Below are 25,944 nucleotides of genomic sequence, written 5' to 3' on the forward strand. Positions count from 1 at the left end.
AATTTTACCATCTTTAGGATTCACAGAGTTCCTAAATTTAAATCTCAAATCCTACCTTAAAATTAGGCAGGATTCATGTAGTTTATGGGCCATTTGCCCAATGCTCACATTAATTCACAGTTTGGGAAACATCTTCATGAAATATCAACAGTGCTAGGTAGTGTATGGTCAACGCCAGATGAGGGACTGTACAAATGCTGAGGAAAGTAGGTGATGTCAGAGGGTCTGAGTAAGACAGAGATGGGGGCAAGGCCCAGATACAAGGCGTTCTGCAGCAGGGAGGGAAGCCAAGCTGAAGCACTGACACTGAGAGGTACTTGGGTTCCTATTGTAGAGTTTCATATAGAAATTTCATAACAGGCAGTGATAGAAACACTCTGGGGTTACAGCCAAAATATGACAGTGCTGGGAAAAGTACTTCAGTGTATTCCTTACTGTACTGGAAAAAGGACAGTCTCATCCCATTCCTCTTTTCCTGAACAATCAAGTAAATTTGGAATCTTTGGCACGTGGCCAAACTCCAGGGGCGTCACTAAGCACATCAACTGGCTACGTGCAACCCTACCCTGTGCTGCCGCCAACCTAGGTGGTTTTCACAGGTCTAACTCCAGGCGCTGTACAGTGTGCAGGGCTCCACTCCCTGCCTGAGCAGAACAATGGTCAGGTATTTTCTTTAAGAGACATTTGTAACCAGAAGTTAATTTCTGGGTGTCAGGAATTGACAGGGAAGTTCTGGCTATCAAAAACTGTCCTCAGAGAGGATTTAAATGACTACATGTCCACCCGAATCTGGGACTGACACATGGATGCCAAGATGCCTCGGGGAGCGAGACGAGTCATTGCCTAAGGAATCTGGGGTGGGGGCGTAGTGGTTAAGTGTGGTATATAAATGTGAACGCTGGAAGGTAAGGAGACATCTGTGTGTTCAGGGGCTGAAATAAAAGCTGGAGTCTACATCCACAACTAAATATTTCCACTGCTCAGAGTCAGTGAAACGCAGCGCATGGCTGCTCTGGTCTGCTTGCTTCTCCAGAAATTTCCTGGTCTATGACAAACCTATTTGAACTTTTTCTTTTGCATTATACCTTTACATCTAAATAGCTGATACTGACCCAATCACCAAACTAAAGTTGAGGTAATCTGCCCTCTGCTTATAGCCCTAATTTGCCTCCTCGTTTGCTCCTGGGTGTCCACAGAGTGGGCTGGCCGTCGAGGCCCTCTGTAATTTCATCCTCTCTACGTTAATTTCATATTTCACAAAAGAGCTCAGTAAAAGTTTCTATTTGAGCGAATATACAGATATTTTAAGAAGGGTCAAGGAGCAAAGAAGAAGAGCAAAAATAAATATAAGGCATGGAGTATGATACAGCTGAGAATATTCTTTGAAATTAAAAACAGTGGGTGGCGGGCTTCCCTGGTGGCACAGTGCTTAAGAATCCACCTCCCGATGCAGGGGACACGGGTTCGATCCCTGGTCCAGGAAGATTCCACATGCCACGGAGCAACTAAGCCTGTGCACCACAACTACTGAGCCTGCGTGCCGCAACTACTGAGCCTGCATGCCACAACTACTGAAGCCCGCGTGCCTAGAGCCCATGCTCCGCAACGAGAAGCCACCGCAATGAGAAGCCCGTGCACCACAACGAAGAGTAGCCCCCGCTCGCCACAAACAGAGAAAAGCCCATGCGCAGCAACGAAGACCCAAAGCAGCCAAAAAAAATAATAATAATTTATAATAAAATAAATTTATAAAAAAAAAACGGTGGAAGTTATATGTCACCATTTTATTTTCAGAGATCTGCATCACCTGACCTTCTTCGAAATAACTGGACGAGGGTCCAGCTCAAGTAGTCAACAAAGCAAGGGAGCCTGATTAACAAGAGATTCCCAGAGAGCTTGTAGACCTTAGCAGCCTCCTCCCAAGGCCCCTATTTCCCCATCTGTGAAAGGGTGGCAATCCTCCCTCCACTCCTACTTCATGGGAGCTTTCAGAAGGAGTCAAAAATTAAGAGTAGTGTAAATGCAAATCATCATCAATATCAACCAAACCTCAGATTCTTAGTTCTCTCTCATAAAACGGGACTTAAAAGATACTGACACACAGGTGAGTGAATAACAAACCACAAAAGTAGCCCTGGTGATGTCTGGCTCTGGGGGATACAAACATTCAAAAGCCGTTCAGTATAGTCACAAACTTTGCTTTGGGAAAAGTTCTCAGGATATATTAATAGCTCTAGCCATTGCCAGCCTTCCCCTTCTCCCCCAGTCCCCATTTCCTGTTTAAAGAGAAAAAAATATGGTGGCTCCCTTTAGAAAACATGGTAATTTTTCCTAGAAAGATAAATGAACAGAGATTGCTAGAACAGTATTTGCTGTTACTACCGTCAAATAAGTCACATTTCCCATGGCACATTTTCAGAAACATTTGGGTGAATATTTTAAAAAGGGAGCTCTAAATTCTGCTGAATTGGTACACTGTTGCTTCCTCACAAAATTAACATAAGATGAAAGCCTTGCAATTTCCAGAAATGTTGAAGAAGCCAAAAATTAGCTCTATTGAAAAGGTTTTGAAGTTTGGGTTTGAATTTTATATAACACATCTGCAATTTTTACGTTTTATAAATTTTACGTTCTTTCATTTTTTGGAATTTTTTTTTTCAAATAAAAGGAAGAGGGGCTTCCCTGGTGGCGCAGTGGTTGAGAATCCGCCTGCCAATGCAGGGGACACGGGTTCGAGCCCTGGTCTGGGAAGATCCCACATGCCGCGGAGCGACTGGGCCCGTGAGCCACAACTACTGAGCCTGCGCGTCTGGAGCCTGTGCTCCACAACAAGAGAGGCCGCGATAGTGAGAGGCCCGCGCACCGCGATGAAGAGTGGCCCCCACTTGCCACAACTAGAGAAAGCCCTCGCACAGAAGCAAAGACCCAACACAGCCAAAAATAAATAAATAAATTAGAATTTAAAAAAAAAAAAGGAAGATTTGGTAAAACTGATGTTAAATTCTCTCTAAATGAAACCAAATAACTCCCAGCAGGCTACTCTTAACAATACACATCGTGAATCTTTAATCCATGTCATGAATTTAATATCATATAGCACTTAATGTGATCAGAGGGGGAAGGGGAATGGGAAACAACAAATTTACACAGCACAACTATATAAAAAAATCCACTTACAAAGAAAATCAAGACAAAAATTACAGCTGATCTGTTAAGGTAGAGATCTTCTCCTCTCCCTTCTTTTCCCACCAAATCTTGATAATTTTATACATACAGAGAGACACACAGACACAGAAGACATTATAAAAAATAAAAGTCAATTAAGTTGACTTTTAAAGACCCCTTGTGTGTGCCCTAAAGCCTGGTCTTCCACTAATTACTCTCACTACACATTCATCTCTAGTTTGATATGCAAAATATGGGTGCCAGTCTTCTCTAACTCTTCACTGCTGACTTTGTATAATGCAAGTGCAATCAGAATCGCCATCGGGAGACTGTATAGATGACAAGCTCCTGAAGCAGCAACTGGCTCTCCCTGAAGTTAGAACCTTTCTAGTCCCATGGAAAGCAGTCTGGGAGATGTTTCACAAAGTGGAAGGAAAATAAAACCTGCTCAAACAGGAGCAACAACAGCTGCCTTCACATCCAATAATCAAAAGTCCTCACCCCGGCAGCCCCCAGGGAAGGCAGGCTGCTCGGCACCCACGCCACGCAGATGACGCCAGGGCTCTCGGTCCGGTGAGGTTGTGAGGAGCAGCAGTCACCTCGGCCTGTGTATCAGAGCACTGCCCTGCTGAGATTACGCAGAAGCTGTTCGTATGTTCCAGAAAACCTCTTCAGAAAATGTGTCCCAAAGTAAGGGGACACGTCACCTCATTCTCAGCACCAGGCTTGCAGACTTGATGGTTATCGGTTTAGGCCTCTACCATTGTCAGAAAAGTGACAAGTGTCCTCGACCACTTGTCTGCTTCAGGAGTAAAGACTCCCTATTATCCTGAAGGTTCCCAATTCGCAGCTTGCTATACAGCGCGCCTGCCTGCTTCCTCTAAATGCAGGGCAAGAAGCTGCTTCAAACAATTGTGACTGGCTTTGGCAGGAGCACAGGCATCCAGCTCTCCTCGGGACTTAGTGCAGCCAGCAACGGCTCACAGCTGACTGAGAAGTGAAGCCGATGAGGGGGTCAGAGGGGTCTCACAGGAGAGGATACCAAACCTGAACACACGAAGTGCAGGCAGCACGTAAGCCACCCTCAACAGACACCAAGTACTTACTGCCACGAACATCATGCAGTACATGGAGAACGAAGAGTGGCCCGAGTAAAAGGACAATCTAGAAGAGAAAGAAGAGAAACATTAATTTTCTCTCCTACAGACCAAGAATATTTTTTATTTCATAAATCTCCTTACCTCCCCAGTGTACACAGCTCCCTCCCCTTACCTTCAGAAATCAGAAGGGTGGGGCAGGGGGCAGTTAAAGAGTCCTAGGAGGGTCTGAGGTCCGATTTCTACTCAGTATCATTTTATTGATACTTTTAGGATGGGTAATGAATGAGTCGCTGAGAACAAACTTGCCAAGCATTTCTGAAGTAATACATGACAAGCCATAACTGGCATAAGTGGCCTGACTTTATTACATAAAAACTTCTGTGACCATGATTTAAGTTTTATTTTCCACTTGAAGGGTTTGTCCCTGAACAGCAGTAATGAATACCTCCTTTGGAACACTCACAAGTTGACTACTTTTTAAAAAATAAATTCAAAAATTTTAAAGTGTTATTTTAGCATCTTGCCTTAGATTTCCCACCAGATTAAGTGCTTTTGTTTGACATTCATTTTCACACTGTGCACGGATAGTCCTGTACCAAATGAACCAGCTCTTTCAATATTATAGTCTATAAACATCTAGTTATCATCTTTCTACCTAAAAATGACAGCATGCTTACAAAACTTAATTCTATTGCACTTAAGAACAAAACCAAGAGGAACCAGGTTCTTAAGTATTTTACTTATTACACCCTATTTGGTTCAAAAGGAATTTGGTTCCCCTGATTCAGAGAGGAGAAAAGACTCCTAAAACACATATCAGAAAGTCATGTGTGTACGTTTGGCAACTGAGAGTAAGTAGGAGAGTGGAGATTTCCTATGCAGATACTGATGATGATTCCACCAAGAATTACGATAGTCTCTTTTATAATCAGATACATTCCTAAGAAAGAGAATATTCCAACTTCCTGTGCCAAATAGGATTTACGTAATGAAACTTGATAATTATCCTGGGTTTAATCTATGTAAAACAAGAAAAATAAATCACTTTTAGCCTTCCCAACTACTTGGCTATCGAAAGATCAATACAAATCCTTGTTTTAAATCAGATAATTTGAGCAGAGTTCTGTGTATTTTACGGCTAGTTTCAGTAAGTTATATTGAAGAGCCTAAAGTTAATAAAAGCCAATTTCAAGGATTGTCAAGTCCCATCAAGCCAACATGACCATGATCACAGAAATGTTCTCAAAGCCAAGCAAGTTAAAAGTTTCACTGAAACTCCATGTTCAGAGTATTCACTGTAGATTGTGCCACAAAAATCATAAAAACCAAACTCATGTAATGGCTTCGAACACCTCTGGTTCATTCACAGGGTGATTTCATTAGTTGAAAACAAAATGTTTTTAGTTGTTTATTCTGAATATGTAAACAGATATTTTATCCAGTTTAAGATCAGCCAAAGAAGTCTGGCTCTGACTTCGACAGACAGGGATTAAAAACATAAAGGGAGAGCTTAGAGACTCAGTCTCTGAGTCTTCACCCACAGTAAGTTATCAAATACATCACGGTAACATTGGCTTTTATTTCCATTCAAAAGAAAACAATAAAACACCGAAAACATGAATTCAAATTATTTTCATATTCCATACAAATCTCTTCATTGAAGTCTCTACGAGATACAGCTTTTAAGGGCATTTTATTATGTCCATAATTCACAAATGAACAAACGATTGTATGGATACTTTAATAAAATCCAAAGAGTAGTCAAAATGCAGATTGTTTTCATCATAGTGACCTCAACTGAAAAGTTTAAGATTTTGGCCCTGGTCTAAGAACCCTGCTCTGTTCTTAAGATTTTAACCAATCCTAGACTACCATCTCACTTCACTATAGCCACTCGGATCAAAGTAGATACATACAGTAACAATTTAAGCTAGCTTTCCATCAAAGCTTATGAACTATTCAAAAAGAAAATTTACAGAGATAAAAATATATTCTGAAATGCAGCTGTTTGCACTAACTCCAGGGCATGGTCTAATAAACAATGAGCAAGTAGACTGGTCTTGTCTATGTAACTTGCTGTGAATGGGATTCTATTCCAAATAGCAAACTTAAGATGACTTTTTTTCTTAACATTTGTCAGCCAGGGCATCCCTTTCTCCTGGGAGAACTCATTAAACCTGGTCTGAACCCCAAAACCACAGCCTTAAGAGTGTTCACAGCCATCCGCCCACCCCACCCCCAGGGTCTGAGTTCCCATTCCTCAATTCACCATAACATCGACATCAGCATTCAGCCTTACAAACTGCAAAGACAACCAAATCCAGCTTTTATCAGTCATCAGAAGCAATCAACTCACACAAAGTGTTTCTTAATTTTTTAATGGAATTTACTAAGTATTCTGGGGTTCAACAGGAGGTTAAATCACAAACAACCTCCTAGCCACCTCACTGCTCTTCCCCTACCACCTGACTTTTCTTCCTTTCCTCTTCCCAACTCACAAAACAGTAAAAAACACAAAACGGTTACACCTTTAGTTATTCTTTTAGTTGAAAATGTCTTTATTTTGCATTAATTCTTGAATGATGATACCTTGAATTCTAGGTTGATGATTTTTTTCTCATCACTTTGAGGATATCATCATACTATCTTCTGGCTTCTACATTTGCTGTTAAAATGTGAGCCATATGTCTGCCATGCCTTTCTGAGTTATATGTCTTTTCTCTGTAATTGCTTCCTCTACCCCCAAAGTCTGCAATATTCTGCAGTTTTGTTATCATGTCTCTAAGTAAGAATTTCCTTTTATTTATCTGTTTTAGTATTCGTTGGCTTCCTATGTCTGAGGATTTGTATACTTCACCAGTTTTGGATAGATAGGTCTCAATCATTTCATCTTTGAATTATGTATCCTCCATCCTATTATCATTTTCTGAGATTCTGATTCAACATGTTAGACATTTCATTCTATCCCACCACATCTCTTAACCTTTCTTTTCTATTTTTAATCTTAGTCTCCTCAGGTCTATCTTCCCTCCCTTTCACTGTGTCTAATCTGCTTAATCAATCTGGTTTTTTTATTTAAATTACTATGTATGTATCATTTATAGAAGATCTCTTTGGATCTTTTGCAAATCTGTCTAGTGAATTTTGATTCTCTTGATCCTACATCATATTCTCAGTCTCTTCTTAATTTACTTCTATACAGCAGATATGTTGATTTTATATTCTATAGGGTAATTCTAATATCTGCAATCTTTGAGAGTTTATGTAGTTTGTTTTATCTGCTCTCACTTAGAATAGATTATATGTTCATTTATATTAGAGTATGAGCTCATATTCTTGGGACTCTGCATGCAGGGAAGCTTAAGAGTCCTTGCTTTAAAGAGAATTCTTCCAGAAATATGTGTTCTCTTCTGCTGGATTCACTATCAATCCACTTCAAACTTCTCCTTTTTTTTTTTTCTTTAAGCCACACAGATAGTATGAATTCTGGCCTCAGAAGAGTACAAGTATGATATTATGATTAAGAATTCTTTTTGATGGTTCCTCCTAGGAGGATGTTGCCCTTTGACAGTCCTTATAGTATCCACGGGCCTTCCGTTTGTCTTTCTACACTGCTCTGGCCTCAGCCTTTATCTCCTGTGCCCCATGTTCAGAGACTATCAAAACCCAGGCTCTAGGCTACCAGGAATTGGCAGGTACTTTCAGGGCACACATCAAATCTACAGCATTAACTGACCCCAGCCTCATAAAAATTCCTTTACTCTCCCACCAGCTCAGCTACTTATTTAAAAGATTTATATGTATTTTAAGATTTATGTATATTTTAATATATAATACAAACATGTGCATATGTATATGTGTGCTATATCATCTAGCATGTTTAGTTGAACTGTATCAGTAAGCATTTCTAATCCTCCATATTGCCAGAAATAGAAGCAATCTTTTTTTTTTTAACATCTTTATTGGAGTATAATTGCTTTACAATGGTATGTTAGTTTCTGCTTTACAACAAAGTGAATCAGCTGTACATATACATATATCCCCATATCTCCTCCTTCTTGCGTCTCCCTCCCACCCACCCTATCCCACCCCTCTAGGTGGTCACAAAGCACCGAGCTGATCTCCCTGTGCTATGTGGCTGCTTCCCACTAGCTATCTGTTTTACATTTGGTAGTGTATATATGTCCATGCCACTCTCTCACTTCATCCCAGCTTACCCTTCCCCCTCCCCATGTCCTCAAGTCCATTCTCTACGTCTGCGTCTTTAGAAGCAATCTTTTTTTAAACAAGACTTAGAACCAATAAAATATTATCGAAAATAAACTGCTCTACTAGGAGACACAACAGTTTGGCAAAAACAGTTTGTTTTTAATTATAAAGTGGCCAGCACTCACAAATGTTTCCAATTATTACTATTCCACCAGTTCACTGGGTATGCCAAAGTGGCTCTGTTGCAAATTAGGAGAACTTCCTTTTTTCTCCTAAAATTCATCCTAAAATTGCTTCCTAAAGCGTTCTAAAGCAGAAAGGTTGTCAAAAGACTGTTAATGGTTACAAGCTATTGAGTACCTTCTATGTTCAGGTACTTAATACACAGAATTTCCACTCTTTACAAAAACCCCCGTAATAGGAACTGTCAATCCTATTTTACACATAGAGAAAACGGAACCTCCCAGAGGTTCAGCAACTAGCTCAAAAGTCACATCACTCTGAGGCTTAAATCTGAATCTTCCCAACTCTTTCCCACCGTACCATGATTCCACTCCTGTGAATGGCAGGCAAGCCCAGCATCAGCGTTAACCCTGCCGTCTCCAGGAAGGGAGCACCCATCAGAAAGAACAGGAGTCACTGCTTATACATGGCAACATGTGTGAAGTAAATGTATGAAGAAGAACTCAGACGATCTGTGACAAAATAAATGTCATCTATGTGCAAATAATCATCTTAAGAGAATACTAATTTGTTCTTTGTATGCTATAAAGACCAAATAAAAGGAAGTCAAATTGCAAAATGGGGCATTTTCTCCAAACGTTATTTCCTGATTATAAAGTTTACATAACAGCAAATTAACTTGAAGGACATGTTAAATTTCCCTTCTGTGATAACCTTTAAACATGGACTGATCCAGTAAAAAAGTTAAAATATGTCCCACACAACGGTTCATAGGAGGAATGACCCTTAATGAACAATTTCCCCATATTCATCCTACTTTATTTCAAAAGGATTTGTAAAACCAATAACTGTTACTAAACGCTTAAGCAATGAGATATCAAGTTATTATCTTAAAAAAACTCACATCTAAGATACTTGGGGACTCAAGTAGGCTATAATATGGGACAAATTAATACTTTCATACTCAACTGATACAAGCACACACTTCTAAGAGGGTGGTCTGGCAACATCTATCTAAATGTATCTATCTATATGTAATTCCACTTCAAGGCATCAAGGCATCCTAGAGAAACACAGCACCAGCACAAAGATGTTTGCTGCAACACTGCTGGCAACTCAAGGACCCAGGAGATGATTCTATCACTGTTTTTCTGAATACTACAAATCAGCTAAAAGGAATTAAGTAACTCTATGTGAACCGACAAAAAATTATCTCCAGGATATATTTTAAAATGTCATTTATGTAAACCACATAAAACTATATTTCACATTTAATGTAAAAATACATAGAAAACAACAGAAAGGATACACAAACTGTTAACAGTGGCTCTGGGGAAAACTATCAAATGGGGATTAAAAAAAAAAAACTTTCACATTTTACAGTAATGATATTAGAAACACAACCTGTTATTATAGGGATAATATATATATATATGAAAATATTTTAAATGGTAATCAAAGTATCTTCAATATGCTTGCTATAAATTTCCTACAAACCTCTTCCCCACTACACACACACACACACACACACAAACACACACACCCCACCCCAAACTCCTCTTCCTGAGCAATAGTTTCCCTGAGAGCTTCTCTGCCAACCATGCTACTACTTGGAGTAAAAAAGCAGCTCCCCGAGACTTCCCTGGTGGCGCAGAGGTTAAGAATCCGCCTGCCAATGCAGGGAACACGGGTTCAAGCCCTGGCCCGGGAAGATTCCCACATGCCTCGGAGCAACTAAGCCCATGCGCCACAACTACTAAGCCTGTGCTCTAGAGCCTGTGAGCCACAACTACTGAGCCCACGTGCCTCAACTACTGAAGCCCAGGCGCCTAGAGCCCATGCTCTGCAACAGGAGAAGCCACAACAATGAGAAGCCCGCACACCGCAACAAGGAATAGCCCCGGCTCACCGCAACTAGAGAAAGCCCACGCAAAGCAATGAAGACCCAACACAGCCGAAAATCAATCAATAAATAAATAAAGTTTAAAAAAATAAACTTTGTCCTTATTTAAAAAACAAAAACAAAAGCAGCTCTCTACCTATAAGTTCATGCCCAGAACCCAGCAATGACTCAGGCCCTAGAAGCCTGTTTTCACATCTTTCAATCAAATGTTTGGACATTTATGTGTATTTTTAAATATCACAAGTTGTGTTTCCAATAAAAAAAATATGCACATAATTTAAAACCACTGAAATTCAGTATATTAACTCTGGTTATTACAAGTAACAGAGCCAATACACATGTTAGTTTAATACTGAGTGTTTGAAGAAGGAAGATTTTTTAAAGAGATCAGACTATCTAGAAATGCAAGAACTGCAGAGTATCTCTGCTCTAAAGGATACAAAGACAAAGGTAATAAATGGTGGAGGAACATAAGGTGATCCCAACCAATTTAATTTAAATAAAATACAACAAAAAATAATGTAAATTCATCTTATATCCTTGAACCACCCAGAGATTGAAAACTTATTTCATCAGCAGCAAAAACCCTGTCATACATTCCTTGAATTATTTTTACCATGATTTTATTATATTTCTATATAAAGCTATGCCACATTATATGGGGTCAATTTTAACCAAGCCACTTTATACATAAAAGTAATATGCCTATCTGAAATAAGTCACATGTTACTATTCAATTTTACTCATTAATATTAAAGCATCAAACACCACTGCATAGCCACTAACATCAGTTAATCATATACCAAACAATCAAATATCCGCAGATATTAGATCACGAAACTTAAGGGAGAGAAGCCAGCAGGACCACGGAAAATGAAAAAAAGGAGAAAAAAAGTAGGAGACAATTAGTACATGCATAGGGTATTTTTAACTCTTGATTTAATGAACCATTTGATGACTAAAAACAAATGATCATGTGTCTTGTGTCTAGGGAAGAATCTTGCAAAACGCAGGAATCTGGAAAGTAGGAAGTTGCTGAGAACCTTCAGATAAAGGAAAGTAGAACTGTGCGTGTCTTGAATATCAGGTGATGGGAAGAAATGGTCCCAAACTCTCATCAGGGAAACTGTGTGACTCTAACAACAGATGAGGAGAGAGTTGGTATGACAAAGGGTAAAACATGCATAGGTGCACTAACTAGGGGAAGAGAGGTCACAAGTTTCCTTTGGCATGGGGGAAAATTCATGACCTGGTGCAAAAAGACTCCAAATCACCTAAGCCACCTTATCTAAGCCAGTTAAAAAGGAAACAAGCGGCAAGCGGTAGATTAAACAAAGGACACAGTGTGAAGTATTCCGACGCAGCAACTAATAATACCTTGCCTACCAACCTCCTTTTGAAAACAGTTGAACAAGGAGACTACTGGCTAAAAGGGAAAAGATTTCAGAGTAAGACAGAAGGAAGAGACAGTTCTAAATCACTTTCAACATTGTTTATCTTTTTTAAGAGGCAGGATTGCTAGCTAGAGGCAAGATGGAGAGATTTTTAGTTTAAGCCCTCCCCCAAAAAGACAACACCAAGGCCAAGAAAGCCTATTAGCACCTAGCTAGAACGCTCCACTTCCAGCCCTAACACAGAACATGAAATCACCACCAACCCTTGGGCACCAGGGTCAAGAAGGATGAGGCTCAAGACATCAATAAAACTGTCTTTAGAACTGCACCAATGCAGAACTTTAGATCTGAGCTGAAGCAGACACTGCCAGTGGCAAGAGAAGAGACAAAGGCCCACATAGAAGTAAAATTATTAGAGCCCAACAGGAAGCTGGCCAGACAGGTCACTCTTGGTTCCTTTCAGATTAGACCAGATTATATCAGTAGAGCTCAGGCTACAGGACTAGCAGAGTGCCACTTAGAGAAACCTTTCTTTCTACATGATGGAGAAAAGCAGAAAAGTCACATTTCCTTTAGTATCTCAACTCCTTCTGCTGTTAAGAGAAAAGAAAATTATATCGATTCCTGCTAAAATTACCCATTTTAGTATATATTTAGATTAGAATTAAGTGGAGGAAAGCTAAATATTTTTTACAAGTATAAAAACAGTTACTCTCCTGTTTCAAACCCTCCATGAGCACAAACTGCTGAATAACAGACCCTTCATAAGCCCCACCAATCTCTCATCTGCTACAAAACTACTTAAATTTCCCAGCACACACCATGTTTCACACTCTCTGCGCTTATTCGTCCCTCTGCCTGGCCTGGGCTTCCCACTTTTCTTTAATAATTATTATATGAGAGCCACTGTTTCCTCCAAGAAACCTTTCTTGAACAGCTAGGTTGAAGTTACTGCCCTTTCTTTCTCTACAAAGGAGAGATCATCAGCACTCAATGAACACGTCTGTCTTAGCACCAACCTTCTTACAGTAAAATCATCTATAACTGTACTCTCTTCCTCCAATATATCAGATGGGTAGGGGTGGAACAAGACTTTTTAAATAGGAATTTCTGTATTTTTTTTATTACATAAGATATGTTCATTATAAAAATTCGGAAGGTACAGCTAAACAAAAGAAAAATTGCTGGTAAACTCCCATCCTCCCTGGCTGAGATCACATCTTAATTCATCTTGTATCCCTAACACCCAACACCATTATCACGCACAGGGTAGGTGCTCAATTTATTTTTTTAAGCTAAAGTAGAATCTAATCTCTTGAATAATCATTTTTATTTAATTATCCCAGAAAATATTAAATTCTTACACTTTTCATATTTTAAACATTATATACAAATCCACCTTTTCTGCCCATCCCCCCACCATCCACAAGAAGTACACCTCAGCAATCTTGTGTCTTGTTACTTGTACTGAACAAAATGCATAAAATAAAACTAAGGAAAATATGTTATCTTTGCATGATAAGTTCATCATGTAATTAAATGCTATGCTTAGCTTAGTCTATGCCAATAAATTGTAGCAAGCCACATACGATAAATTATCTGATTTTAACAGCATTGCCCTCTGCTGTGTTTCCCCTTACAGTGGTTAGGAATTCTGACTTTATCATCAAAGTTCAGGGGAATTAGGAGTTTCAATGTCAAAATGTTACGAGCTTAAACATACAGTACCTAATGCATGTTTCCCAATACATCTGGCAAACATTTTAATAATGTGTGTAAAATGTCCAGAGACCTTTTTTACTTTACAATCAAAAGCAATCAGATTAGTGGAGCAGATGATATCCACAATGATGAAGTGACAGATATATTCTGTTGTAAATAAAAAACAATTTAAGTTTTTTAAAAGCATTCTCAAAGCAAATGTAAGTGGCCAAAACCCAAAGCAAAACAACAAGGGTTGACAAATAAGGAAAAAGGTTTTATGTATTGTCTGAATGCTACTTTCCATTGCCTATATGAAGAATTTTCTCAATTTTTAAAAGATTCATTTCTATCCTTCAATAAAACAAAATCTTGAAAACTGCCCAACTTCTTCATAAATTTCCAAACATTACCTGAGAAGCAAAATATTGCAGCTGCAATAGATTACATAAGAAAAAATAAAAGAAAAAGTTAGCCAAGTACATACATGTTAAGCTCATTTATTATATAAATGAATAGTAATGTTATTAGATAATCTTATCTAGTGTCTTCCCAAACCTCACTCTCCCAAAAGAGTAGCATTAAAAATCCCATAGCAACACAAGCTTTTTCTGTCTACTTATTCAGTAGAGAACAGCATCACAAGAAAGTCAAGATCCAGGCACCTAGAAGTCATTACGTTACTGACCAGTAGTAACCTGTTAGGAAATCAGCTGGTCCAGGTGAGACTAGTGCCATTTGGTACAGCAAAGTCACAAGACAGAGCAGGGCTTGCTCCTCAAACTAATGTACGGAGACCTTGTTCAAAATGGAGAGGTTATGGGTAGGGCCAATGCTGGGATGCAAGACTCTGCATGTCTAACAAGCTCCCAGGTGATACCCAGCCTGCTGATCAGAGCAGAGAACCACACTTTCAATGGCAAAGAGAGAGAAATGAGAAGAAAAGTAATTTTGACCTCAAGTAGGAATACACTCAGGATTAAGTCAACAGTTTGGGTACTTTTTGAAGATAGTCACATCCAAGGGAATGATGATGCTTTTCCTGTTTTCCATCTTCTCTTTTTATCACAAAACCTACTTAAAACAGAAAAATACTGTGTTTTATTTAAAAATCACTTAAATGCAGATTTCAATTCTTTGAATATGTAGCTAATAAAACCCATATGTTAGGCTTGTTTTGCTGTTCACAAATTCAACTTACTTCCTACCTCTCAATAAAAATATTTATTTGCTATTAGAGGAAAATAGCTAAGGGTATCGTTCACATTTATTTTGAATGAAAACTTACACTTTACCACTTGATCCATGGGGTTTATCATTATATTTTAATCTGGAAAAAGTACTCACTAATATATCTATGAAACATTTTTTTTCATATTTCAAAGGTGGCAATGTGGAATTTAAGAGTTCTAAGGAGAAGGTACAAAGCATCAGTATGAAGTAATCAGCTGATGACATATTAATATGATTTAGTAGCCTTTTAACATTTAATATAAAGCACTGGTTGATTTATTAAAACCCAAGGATATGTGTCATCTTAATATATCCATTGCAAGACCTACATTCTAATTCAAAAACTGAGAAGAAAATCCAAGCGGTAATTCAAAAAGCTGATGGATTTGTTCATAATTAATTCTCTAAACAAGCATTTAAAAGGGAAGGAGGGGAATAGAATGAAATGTCAAACATCTAAAACTTAAGAGTATTGCTAGTCTGGTGTGTGCTGGGGATAGGATGTTTGATTGTTTTTAAAATAAATTATGGTATACAAATATTTACCAATAAATAGTGGCACGGAGTCACAGAAAGTGAAGAAAGGCTCTTTCATATCTTTGCAAACTTGCACCTCAGCCAAAACAGAGTCACACGTAGACTCAACTCTTTCCGCCTCTCAGGAAAAAGAATGAGGCACCAAGTTAAATCTAAGGGGGGAAAATCCTTTGCTTTTATTTCCACATTAAAACAGATAAAATTATATGGAATGCATGAATGCAACACAGGCTAAATCAGAATTTTGCATAAAAATTAGGTATCATGTTGTACAACTACATTTTCATTTTCTAATCAAAGAGGAAACGTTTCCTTAGCTTTAAATGCCCCAGACTGCCTTTATAATTTAACAAACAAAACCCCAAAAATCAAACAGGTTATACTGAAACTAAGTCTAATAAAATACTGCTTGTATACTCTTAAGTCTCCAGCCTTTAATCATGTTGCTCCCTGGACCTGAGATATATTCCTTCCCAATTCTACACATTCAAACCTTACTCATCCTCCAAAATGCCTCCTCTACTAGAAGTAGTATTACCACCCTCTGATTTCATGTAGCATTTTATCTTCACTCCTTTAAGGCACGTATCACTTTCTATCACCCGCACAATCTCCAAACATGTCTCAGCTCCTACGTAGTGGGCACCACAAGAGCAACAGGCACACCTTGGTAGCGCTTACACTAACTAGGACTTACAAGTAATAGGTATTAGTTGAATTCCAGTAACTCCCTGGAATACGCTGAAGCAGTGGTTCTCAGATCAGCAGCCAAAGCACCATCTGGGAACACTTTTTTAGAAATGCAAAGTCTTGAGCCCCACCCCAGACCCACTGAATCAGAAACTCTGAGGGTGAGGCCCAGCAATCTGTTATTTTAACAAACTGTCCACATGATTCCAATGTGGCTAAATCTGAGAAACACAGGGGCAAAAAGAGTCAGGGTGGTATGGGGGTGAAGAAGCAGTCACAGCTACAACCTAAACTGTCAGGTACTGCTTGCTATTCAGAACAGAGGAGGTGGAAAGAGGTGCTGGCCTTGAAGTCACCTCCTATTAAATACACTAATACTAATGCTCTTAGAGTGAAGGATCTTTTAAAATCATCCTCTCTTTCATTCTATACATTGATATTTCCATACAGATATGACTAAAAAGAAGGTTGTTTAGTTTACTGATACACACATGCTTGAGAAATACAGATCAGCCTGAACAAATGAATCTTTTTGAAGGCATAAAGGCTTATCCAGTGATGTTTACAATTAGGCTACACAGAAGAAGCCATTCTCTCAAAGTATAAAGCAGGTTTTACCAGGTACTTAGTACCACAGCCAGCCAGTCTAGTTACAATGGTTTTTCACTATTACAGAAGGCACACCCTCAAACTTCAGCTTTATTTACCTGCATGTGGGCTGCATTACAAAAAGAAAAGGAGGGACTTCCCTGGGGGCGCAGTGGTTAAGAATCAGCCTGCCAATGCAGGGGACAAGGGTTCGAGACCTGATCCGGGAAGATCCCACATGCCTCGGAACAACTAAGCCCGTGTGCCACAACTACTGAGCCTGCACTCTAGAGCCCGTGAGCCACAACTACTGAGCCCGCGAGCCACAGCTACTGAAGCCCACGCACCTAGAGCCCGTGCTCCACAAGAGAAGCCACCACAGTGAGAAGCCCGCGCAGCACAAAGAAGAGTAGCCCCTGCTCACTGCAACTAGAGAAAGCCTGCGCGCAGCAACAAAGACCCAATGCAGCCATAAATAAATAAATAAATAAATAAATAAATAGAGAGAGAGAGAGAGAGAGAGAGAGAGAGAGAAAAGGAAAATTATTTCTCCCACTCGACCAAACATATTGCAATTAAACGTCTAAGCAATATAAGCTGCTATAATCCAAACAGAAACAACTTTGTGCTGAATATCTGATTCACACAGCCAGAGATCAGTCACTAGGAATTGATCAGGAACACTGAGTTTATTCTAAATAAATATAATTTAAATAAAAGCCAGAAAAAAAGTAAATCTCTCAAAGAAGCCAATAGTTTCTATACTGTATTATCATAAACAGACCAGCTCACTGTGCACAATCTTAAATTCACCCTATAGGGTGAATATCAGCTCTCACAGCCTGAGATGTCATGCAAGGTCGTGTTCCCATATACAGGTGATATAAAGCAGTGGTTCTCAAAGTGTGGTCCCAAGATCAACACAGCAGCAGCATCTGGGAACTTGTTAGAAATACAAATTTTCAGACCCTACCCCAAACCTTCTGAATCAAACACTTGGAGATGAAGCCCCAGAAATCTGTTTTAACAAACCTTCCAGGTGATTCTAATGAACCACTGATGTGTGAGAGCCACTGATTCTCTAAAGAGAATCTCGACCTCCGAAGGGAGATACAGGTCTGAACTATCTGGGATCGTCAGTAATTTTTTTTCAAAAACTGAGAGCAATGCTATTCTCATTGGCACAAGCAACAGCAGCTGGAAGTCCTACTGTTACAGTTATAAGCCCCTTTTATTTCATAGTAAATTCAAAGGTATTGATTTTAAACAATGAATAGGACTCTCTGGATATTACAATTATTCCATTCTAGTCCATTATGTTCTCACTTCTATGTTAGGACCCAATGGTCACCACAAATGAAGCCCAGTAAAAGTCGTGCAACATCAGTGATATCAGACAGCACAAAAGTGTACACATGAGCAAGAAGGGAGGAGGGAGAAAGAGAAAAAGAAATAAGAGAACAAATGAGAAAAAAATCAAGACCAAAAACCAAAGTTGCAAAAGGGTACTCTCATCCTAAGATGTAACTCTGACTCATTTATAGTCAACAAAAATGACTCATTTTGGGTGCCTATGTTCTCTTCCCTCTATCAAACATTATAATTTTATAATTAAAAACTTACAGGGGGCAGGCTGTGGAGATAAATAAAAGAGCAGATTACACCATACTCCTAATAAACTTATAGACGGTTCTAGACTGAAATGTTTTTGCATTCTTGGCATTCTGACTTTAAAATTCAAGAGAAAAGGAATAGGAAAGTCTGTATCCAACCAAACTATGCTCCACAATAGAACAGCAACACAAAGCCACAGTTATGTACCGAAGTTATACAGCTCTGAAACCAGCAACAACTAATTCATTCTGGAAACACTGATGGAAATCACATTTTTCTCATAAGATACAGTTTTCTTAAAATTTCATTTCTATGTTTGATTTTCCTTTATCCTTGTTTCAGAACCCCAAAACTTACTAACAGATGTTCTTCATTGAAAACTATAGATAATAATTATTTGCGGGACTTCCCTGGTGGTGCGGTGGTTAAGAATCTGCCTGCCAATGCAGGGGACATGGGTTTGAGCCCTGGTCCAGGAAGATCCCACGTGCCGCGGAGCAACTAAGCCCGTGCACCACAACTACTGAGCCTGTGCTCTAGAGCCCATGAGCCACAACTACTGAGGCCACGTGCCACAACTACTGAAGTCCGTGCGCCTAGAGCCCGTGCTCCGCAACAAGAGAAGCCACTGCAATGAGAAGCCCACGCACTGCAACAAAGAGTAGCCCCCGCTTGCCGCAACTAGAGAAAGTCCGCGCGCAGCAACGAAGACCCAACACAGCCAACAATAAATAAATAAATAAATAAATAAATAAATAAATTTTAAAAAAGAAAAAAGAGTGATGGGAAGTCTTTGAAGGGTTTAAAAAAAATAATAAAATAATTATTTGCAATATACATAGCTTTGCAATTTGAGTTATCCAGATATTCATACTGCTTTGGAGGAGATTGTTTTCCTGACCCTTACATAGGACTTTAAGTGGAAAACTGCTTGTGGGTTGATGTAGAAATGTGAAATGATGATGGGTAAAAAACCCAAGTGTACTTAAGTCAAAAGTACAATGAGAGTAATAGTACACATTGGCCAATTTGGGTACACTAGGAAGAGATAGAGAGGATGACACATATGGACTGAAAAATGTAATTCTTTTAATACCATTTTAACTAAATTATATTACTTCAAATTTTGTCCAAGTGGCTTGTATAAGAAAGAAAAATCTCTCAATAAGATAGGTCACAAAAAAAGTTTGAGTTAAGATTTATGTACCTGAACCAGAAAAACAATACATGTGTAAAGAATTTGTGTACTTTAAGAAGCATTTACAAAAACATTTTCTGGAGTTTAGGTAAACACTCATCACCACAGTGACTTTCTTAAATTCCCTGGCTGAGAGAAAACATTCGAGTTTTCCTGTCTATTTTCTGTTGGTTAATGTAGGAAAGATATTCTCAAAGACACAGGCATAGTGCTTGATGAAAAAGTACTGAACTAAGACTAGAATGGTGAAACCTATAAAGAAGCTCAACAAACTCTGAGTAGTACAAATATAAAGACAGAACCATACCTAGACACAAAGCAGTAAAATTAACAAAAGCAGTATGAGAGAAAATAATACATCACATAAAGGGGAATATAACTAACAGATTATTTCTCATCAGAAACGATAGAAACCAGAAGACTGTGCAATGACATATTACAAAATTTGGAAAGGAAAATACCAAAGAATTTTATATCCAGCAAAATTATTCTTGAAAAATTAAAGCAAAGAAAAGGTATTTCCAGACAAAAAAAAAAAGCTGAGAATTTGTTGCTAGCAAACCTGAGCCACAAAAATACTAAAGAAATTTCTTCAGCCTGAGAGAAATTACACCAGATGGTAACTGGAATTCCAAACCCTCCACTGGGCACTCTGGAAATCCAGTTCTATAAACATAGAAACCTGTATTTTCCTGTATCTTTAAACTCTTCACTGAAGATTCACTACGTCTCCTAATCATTAAAGAGACTTTCACTTAATTTCTTCTATTAATTTCTTTAAACGTGACTGTTTAATGCAAAAATTACAACACAATTTTGCTGAGTTTATAATGTATACAGATGTAATATATATGACAGTAATAACCCAAAGCATGTGGAGGCTGGGGGCACAGAGCTATACTGTATACAAAGGGCTAATTTTGCCATAAGAAAGTCAGCATTGTTTAGACGAACCAAGATGGCAGAGTAGAAGGACGTGCTCTCACTCCCTCTTGTGAGAACAGCAGAATCACAATGAGCTGCTGGACAATCATCGACAGGAAGACACTGGGACTCACCAAAAAAGATACCCCACATCCAAAGACAAAGGAGAAGCCACAATGAGATGGTAGGAGGGGCGCAATCACAATAAAATCAAATCCCGTAACTGCTGGGTGGGTGACTCACAGACTGGAGAACACTTATACCACAGTAGTCCACCCACTGGAGCGAAGGTTCTGAGCCCCACGTCAGGCTTCCCAACCTGCGGGTCCAGCAACAGGAGGAGGAATTCCTAGAGAATCAGAGAGTTTGAAGGCTACTGGGATTTGAATGCAGGACTTCGACAGAACTGAGGGAAAGAGAGACGCCACTCTTGGAGGGCACACACAAAGTGGTATGCACATCGGGACACAGGGGAAGGAGCAGTGACCCCAGGGGAGACTGAACCAGACCTACCTGCTAGTGTTGGAGGGTCTCCTGCGGAGGCAGGAGGGTGGCTGTGGCTCACCAAGGGGACAAGGACACTGGCAGCAGAAGTTCTAGGAAGTACTCCTTGGTGTGAGCCCTCCCAGAGTCCACCATTAGCCCCACCAAAGAGCCCAGGTAGGCTCCAGTGTTGGGTTGCCTCAGGCCAAACAACCAACAGGGAAGGAACCCAGCCCCACCCATCAACAGTCAAGCAGATTAAAGTTTTACTGAGCTCCGTCCACCAGAGCAACAGTCAGCTCTACCCACCACCAGTCCCTCCCATCAGGAAACTTGCACAAGCCTCTTAGATAGCCTCATCCACCACAGGGCAGACAGCAGAAGCAAGAAGAACTACAATCCTGCAGCCTGTGGAACAAAAACCACATTCACAGAAAGACAGACAAGATGAAAAGGCAGAGGGCCATGTACCAGATAAAGGAACAAGATAAACCGCCAGAAAAACAACTAAATGAAGTGGAGATAAGCAACCTTCCAGAAAAAGAATTCAGAATAATGATAGTGAAGATGATCCAGGACCTCGGAAAAAGAATGGAGGCAAAGATCGAAAAGATGCAAGAAATGTTTAACAAAAACCTAGAAGAAATAAAGAACAAACAAACAGAGATGAACAATACAATAACTGAAATGAAAACTACACTACAAGGAATCAATAGCAGAATAACTGAGGCAGAAGAACGGATAAGTGACCTGGAAGACAGAATGGTGGAATTCACTGCTGCGGAACAGAATAAAGAAAAAAGAATGAAAAGAAATGAAGACGGCCTAAGAGACCTCTGGGGCAACATTAAACACAACAACATTCGCATTACAGGGGTCCCAGAAGGAGAAGAGAGAGAGAAAGGACCAGAGAAAATATTTGAAGAGATTATAGTCGAAAACATTCCTAACATGGGAAAGGAAATAGCCACCCAAGTCCAGGGAGTGCAGAGAGTCCCATACAGGATAAACCCAAGGAGAAACACGCCGAGACACATAGTAATTAAACTGGCAAAAATTAAAGACAAAGAAAAATTATTAAAAGCAGCAAGGGAAAAACGACAAATAACATACAAGGGAACTCCCATAAGATTAACAGCTGATTTCTCAGCAGAAACTCTACAAGCCAGAAGGGAGTGGCATGATATACTTAAAGTGATGAAAGGGAAGAAACTACAACCAAGATTACTCTACCCAACAAGGATCTCATTCAGATTCCATGGAGAAATCAAAAGCTTTACAGACAAGCAAAAGCTAAGAGAATTCAGCACCACCTAACCAGCTCTGCAACAAATGCTAAAGGAACTTCTCTAAGTGGGAAACACAAGAGAAGAAAAGGACCTACAAAAACAAACCAAAAACAATTAAGAAAATGGTCATAGGAGCATACATATCGATAATTACCCCAAACGTGAAAGCATTAAATGTTCCAACCAAAAGACACAGGCTTGCAGAATGGATACAAAAACAAGACCCATATATATGCTGTCCACAAGAGACCCACTTCAGACCTAGGAACACATTCAGACTGAAAGTAAGGAGATGGAAAAAGATATTCCATGCAAATGGAAATCAAAAGAAAGCTGGAGTAGCAATACTCATATCAGATAAAATAGACTTTAAAATAAAGAATGTTACAAGAGACAAGGAAGGACACTACATAATGATCAGGGGATCAATCCAAGAAGAAGATATAACAATTATAAATATATATGCACCCAACATAGGAGCACCTCAATACATAAGGCAACTGCTAACAGCTATAAAAGAGGAAATCGACACTAACACAATAATAGTGGGGGTCTTTAACAACTCACTTACACCAATGGACAGATCACCCAAAATGAAAATAAATAAGGAAACAGAAGCTTCAAATGACACAATAGACCAGATAGATTTAATTGACATTTATAGGACATTCCATGCAAAAAGAGCAGATTACACTTTCTTCTCAAGTGCACACAGAACACTCTCCAGGACAGATCACATCTTGGGTCACAAATCAAGCCTCAGTAAATTTAAGAAAACTGAAATCATATCAAGCATCTTTTCTGACCACAATGCTATGAGATTAGAAATGAATTACAGGGAAAAAAACGTAAAAAACACAACATGTGGAGGCTAAACAATACGTTACTAAATAACCAAGAGATCACTGAAGAAATCAAGGAGGAAATCAAACAATACCTAGAGACAAATGACAATGAAAACACGACGATCCAAAACCTATGGGATGCAGCAAAAGCAGTTCTAAGAGGGAAGTTTATAGCTATACAAGCCTACCTCAAGAAACAAGCAAAATCTCAAATAAACCATCTAACCTTACACCTAAAGGAACTAGAGAAAGAACAAAGAAAACCCAAAGTTAGCAGAAGGAAAGAAATCATAAAGATCAGAGCAGAAATAAATGAAATAGAAACAAAACAATAGCAAAGATCAATAAAACTAAAAGTTGGTTCTTTGAGAAGATAAACAAAATTGATAAACCTTTAGCCAGACTCATCAAGAAAAAGAGGGAGAGGACTCAAGTCAATAAAATTAGAAATGAAAAGGGAGAAGCTACAAGGGACACCACAGAAATACAAAGCATCATAAGAGACTACTACAAGCAGCTCTATGCCAATAAAATGGACAACCTGGAAGAAATGGACAAATTCTTAGAAAGGTATAACCTTCCAAGACTGAACCAGGAAGAAATAGAAAATATGAAGAGACAAATCACAAGTAATGAAATTGAAACTCTGATTAAAAATATTCCAACAAACAAAAGTCCAGGACCAGATGGCTTCACAGGTGAATTCTATCAAACATTTAGAGAAGAGCTAACACCCATCCTTCTCAAACTCTTCCAAAAATTTGCAGAGGAAGGAACACTCCCAAATTCATTCTATGAGGCCACCATCACCCTGATACCAAAACCAGACAAAGACACTACAAAAAAAGAAAATTACAGACCCATATCACTGATGAATATAGATGCAAAAATCCTCAACAAAATACTAGCAAACAGAATCCAACAACACATTAAAAGGATCATGCACCATGATCAAGTGGGATTTATCCCAGGGATGCAAGGATTCTTCAATATACGCAAATCAATCAATGTGATACACCATATTAACAAATTGAAGAATAAAAACCATATGATCATCTCAATAGATGCAGAAAAGGCTTTTGACAAAATTCAACACCCATTTATGATAAAAACTCTCCAGAATGTGGGCAAAGAGGGAACCTACCTCAACATAATAAAGGCCATATTCGACAAACCCACAGCAAACATCATTCTCAATGGAGAAAAACTGAAAGCATTTCCTCTAAGATCAGGAACAAGACAAGGATGTCCACTCTCACCACTATTATTCAACATAGTTTTGGAAGTCCTAGCCATGACAATCAGAGAAGAAAAAAAAATAAAAGGAATACCAATTGGAAAAGAAGAAGTAAAACTGTCACTGTTTGCAGATGACATGCTACTATACATAGAGAATCCTAAAGATGCCACCAGAAAACTACTAGAGCTAATCAATGAATGTGGTAAAGTTGCAGGATACAAAATTAATGCACAGAAATCTCTTGCGTTCCTAAACACTAATGATGAAAAATCTGAAAAAGAAATTAAGGAAACACTCCCAGTTACCACTGCAACAAAAAGAATAAAATACCTAGGAATAAACCTACCTAGGGAGACAGAAGACCTGTATGCAGAAAACTATAAGACACTGATGAAAGAAATTAAAGATGATACCAACAGATGGAGAGATATACCATGTTCTTGGATTGGAAGAATCAATATTGTGAAAATGACTATACTACCCAAAGCAATCTACAGATTCAATGCAATCCCTATCAAATTACCAATGGCATTTTTTACGGAACTAGAACAAAAAATCTTAAAATTTGTATGGAGACACAAAAGACCCCGAATAGCCAAAGCAGTCTTGAGGGAAAAAAACGGAGCTGGAAGAATCAGATTCCCTGACTTCAGACTATACTACAAAGCTACAGTAATCAAGACAATATGGTACTGGCACAAAAACAGAAACATAGATCAATGCAACAAGTTAGAAAGCCCAGAGATAAACCCACACACCTATAGTCAACTAATCTATGACAAAGGAGGCAAGGATATACAATGGAGAAAAGACAGTCTCTTCAGTAAGTGGTGCTGGGAAAACTGGACAGCTACATGTAAAAGAATGAAATTAGAACATTCTCTAACACCATACACAAAAATAAACTCAAAATAGATTCGAGACCTAAATGTAAGACCAGACACTATAAAACTCTTAGAGGAAAATATAGGAAGAACACTCTTTGACATAAATCACAGCCAGATCTTTTTTGACCCACCTCCTAGAGTAATGGAAATAAAAACAAAAATAAACAAATGGGACCTAATGAAACTTAAAAGCTTTTGCACAGCAAATGAACCTGTAAACAAGACTAAAAGACAACCTTCAGAATGGGAGAAAATATTTGCAAATGAATCAACGAACAAAAGATTAATCTGCAAAATATATAAACAGCTCATGCAGCTCAACATTAAAGAAATAAACAACCCAATCCAAAAATGGACAGAAGACCTAAATAGACATTTCTCCAAAGAAGACATACAGATGGCTAAGAAGCACATGAAAAGCTGCTCAACATCACTAATTGTTAGAGAAACGCAAATCAAAACTACAATGAGGTATCACCTCACACCAGTTAGAATGGGCATCATCAGAAAATCTACAAACAACAAATGCTGGAGAGGGTGTGGAGAAAAGGGAACCCTCTTGCACTGTTGGTGGGAATGTAAATCGATACAGCCACTATGGAGAACACTATGGAGGTTCCTTAAAAAACTAAAAATAGAATTACCATATGATCCAGCAATCCCACTACTGGGCATATACCCAGAGAAAACCATAATTCAAAAAGACACATGCACCCCAATGTTCACTGCAGCACTATTTACAATAGCCAGGTCATGGAAGC

General features: G+C 38.8%; 1 protein-coding gene across 2 annotated transcripts in view; it reads right to left on the bottom strand.

Annotated features, from left to right (window-relative positions):
• The window catches only part of PLPP1 (phospholipid phosphatase 1), a 115,470-nt gene that overhangs the window by 8,831 nt on the left and 80,695 nt on the right, over nt 1-25,944 (bottom strand). For both annotated transcript variants that reach the window (XM_036849064.1, XM_036849065.1), the window contains exon 4: nt 4,272-4,329. In XM_036849064.1, coding sequence (XP_036704959.1) covers nt 4,272-4,329 — 58 coding nt within the window. The remainder of the gene's footprint in view (nt 1-4,271; nt 4,330-25,944) is intronic.

This window comes from Balaenoptera musculus, chromosome 3, assembly GCF_009873245.2.
Source record: "Balaenoptera musculus isolate JJ_BM4_2016_0621 chromosome 3, mBalMus1.pri.v3, whole genome shotgun sequence".
Taxonomy (NCBI): Eukaryota; Metazoa; Chordata; class Mammalia; order Artiodactyla; family Balaenopteridae; genus Balaenoptera; species Balaenoptera musculus.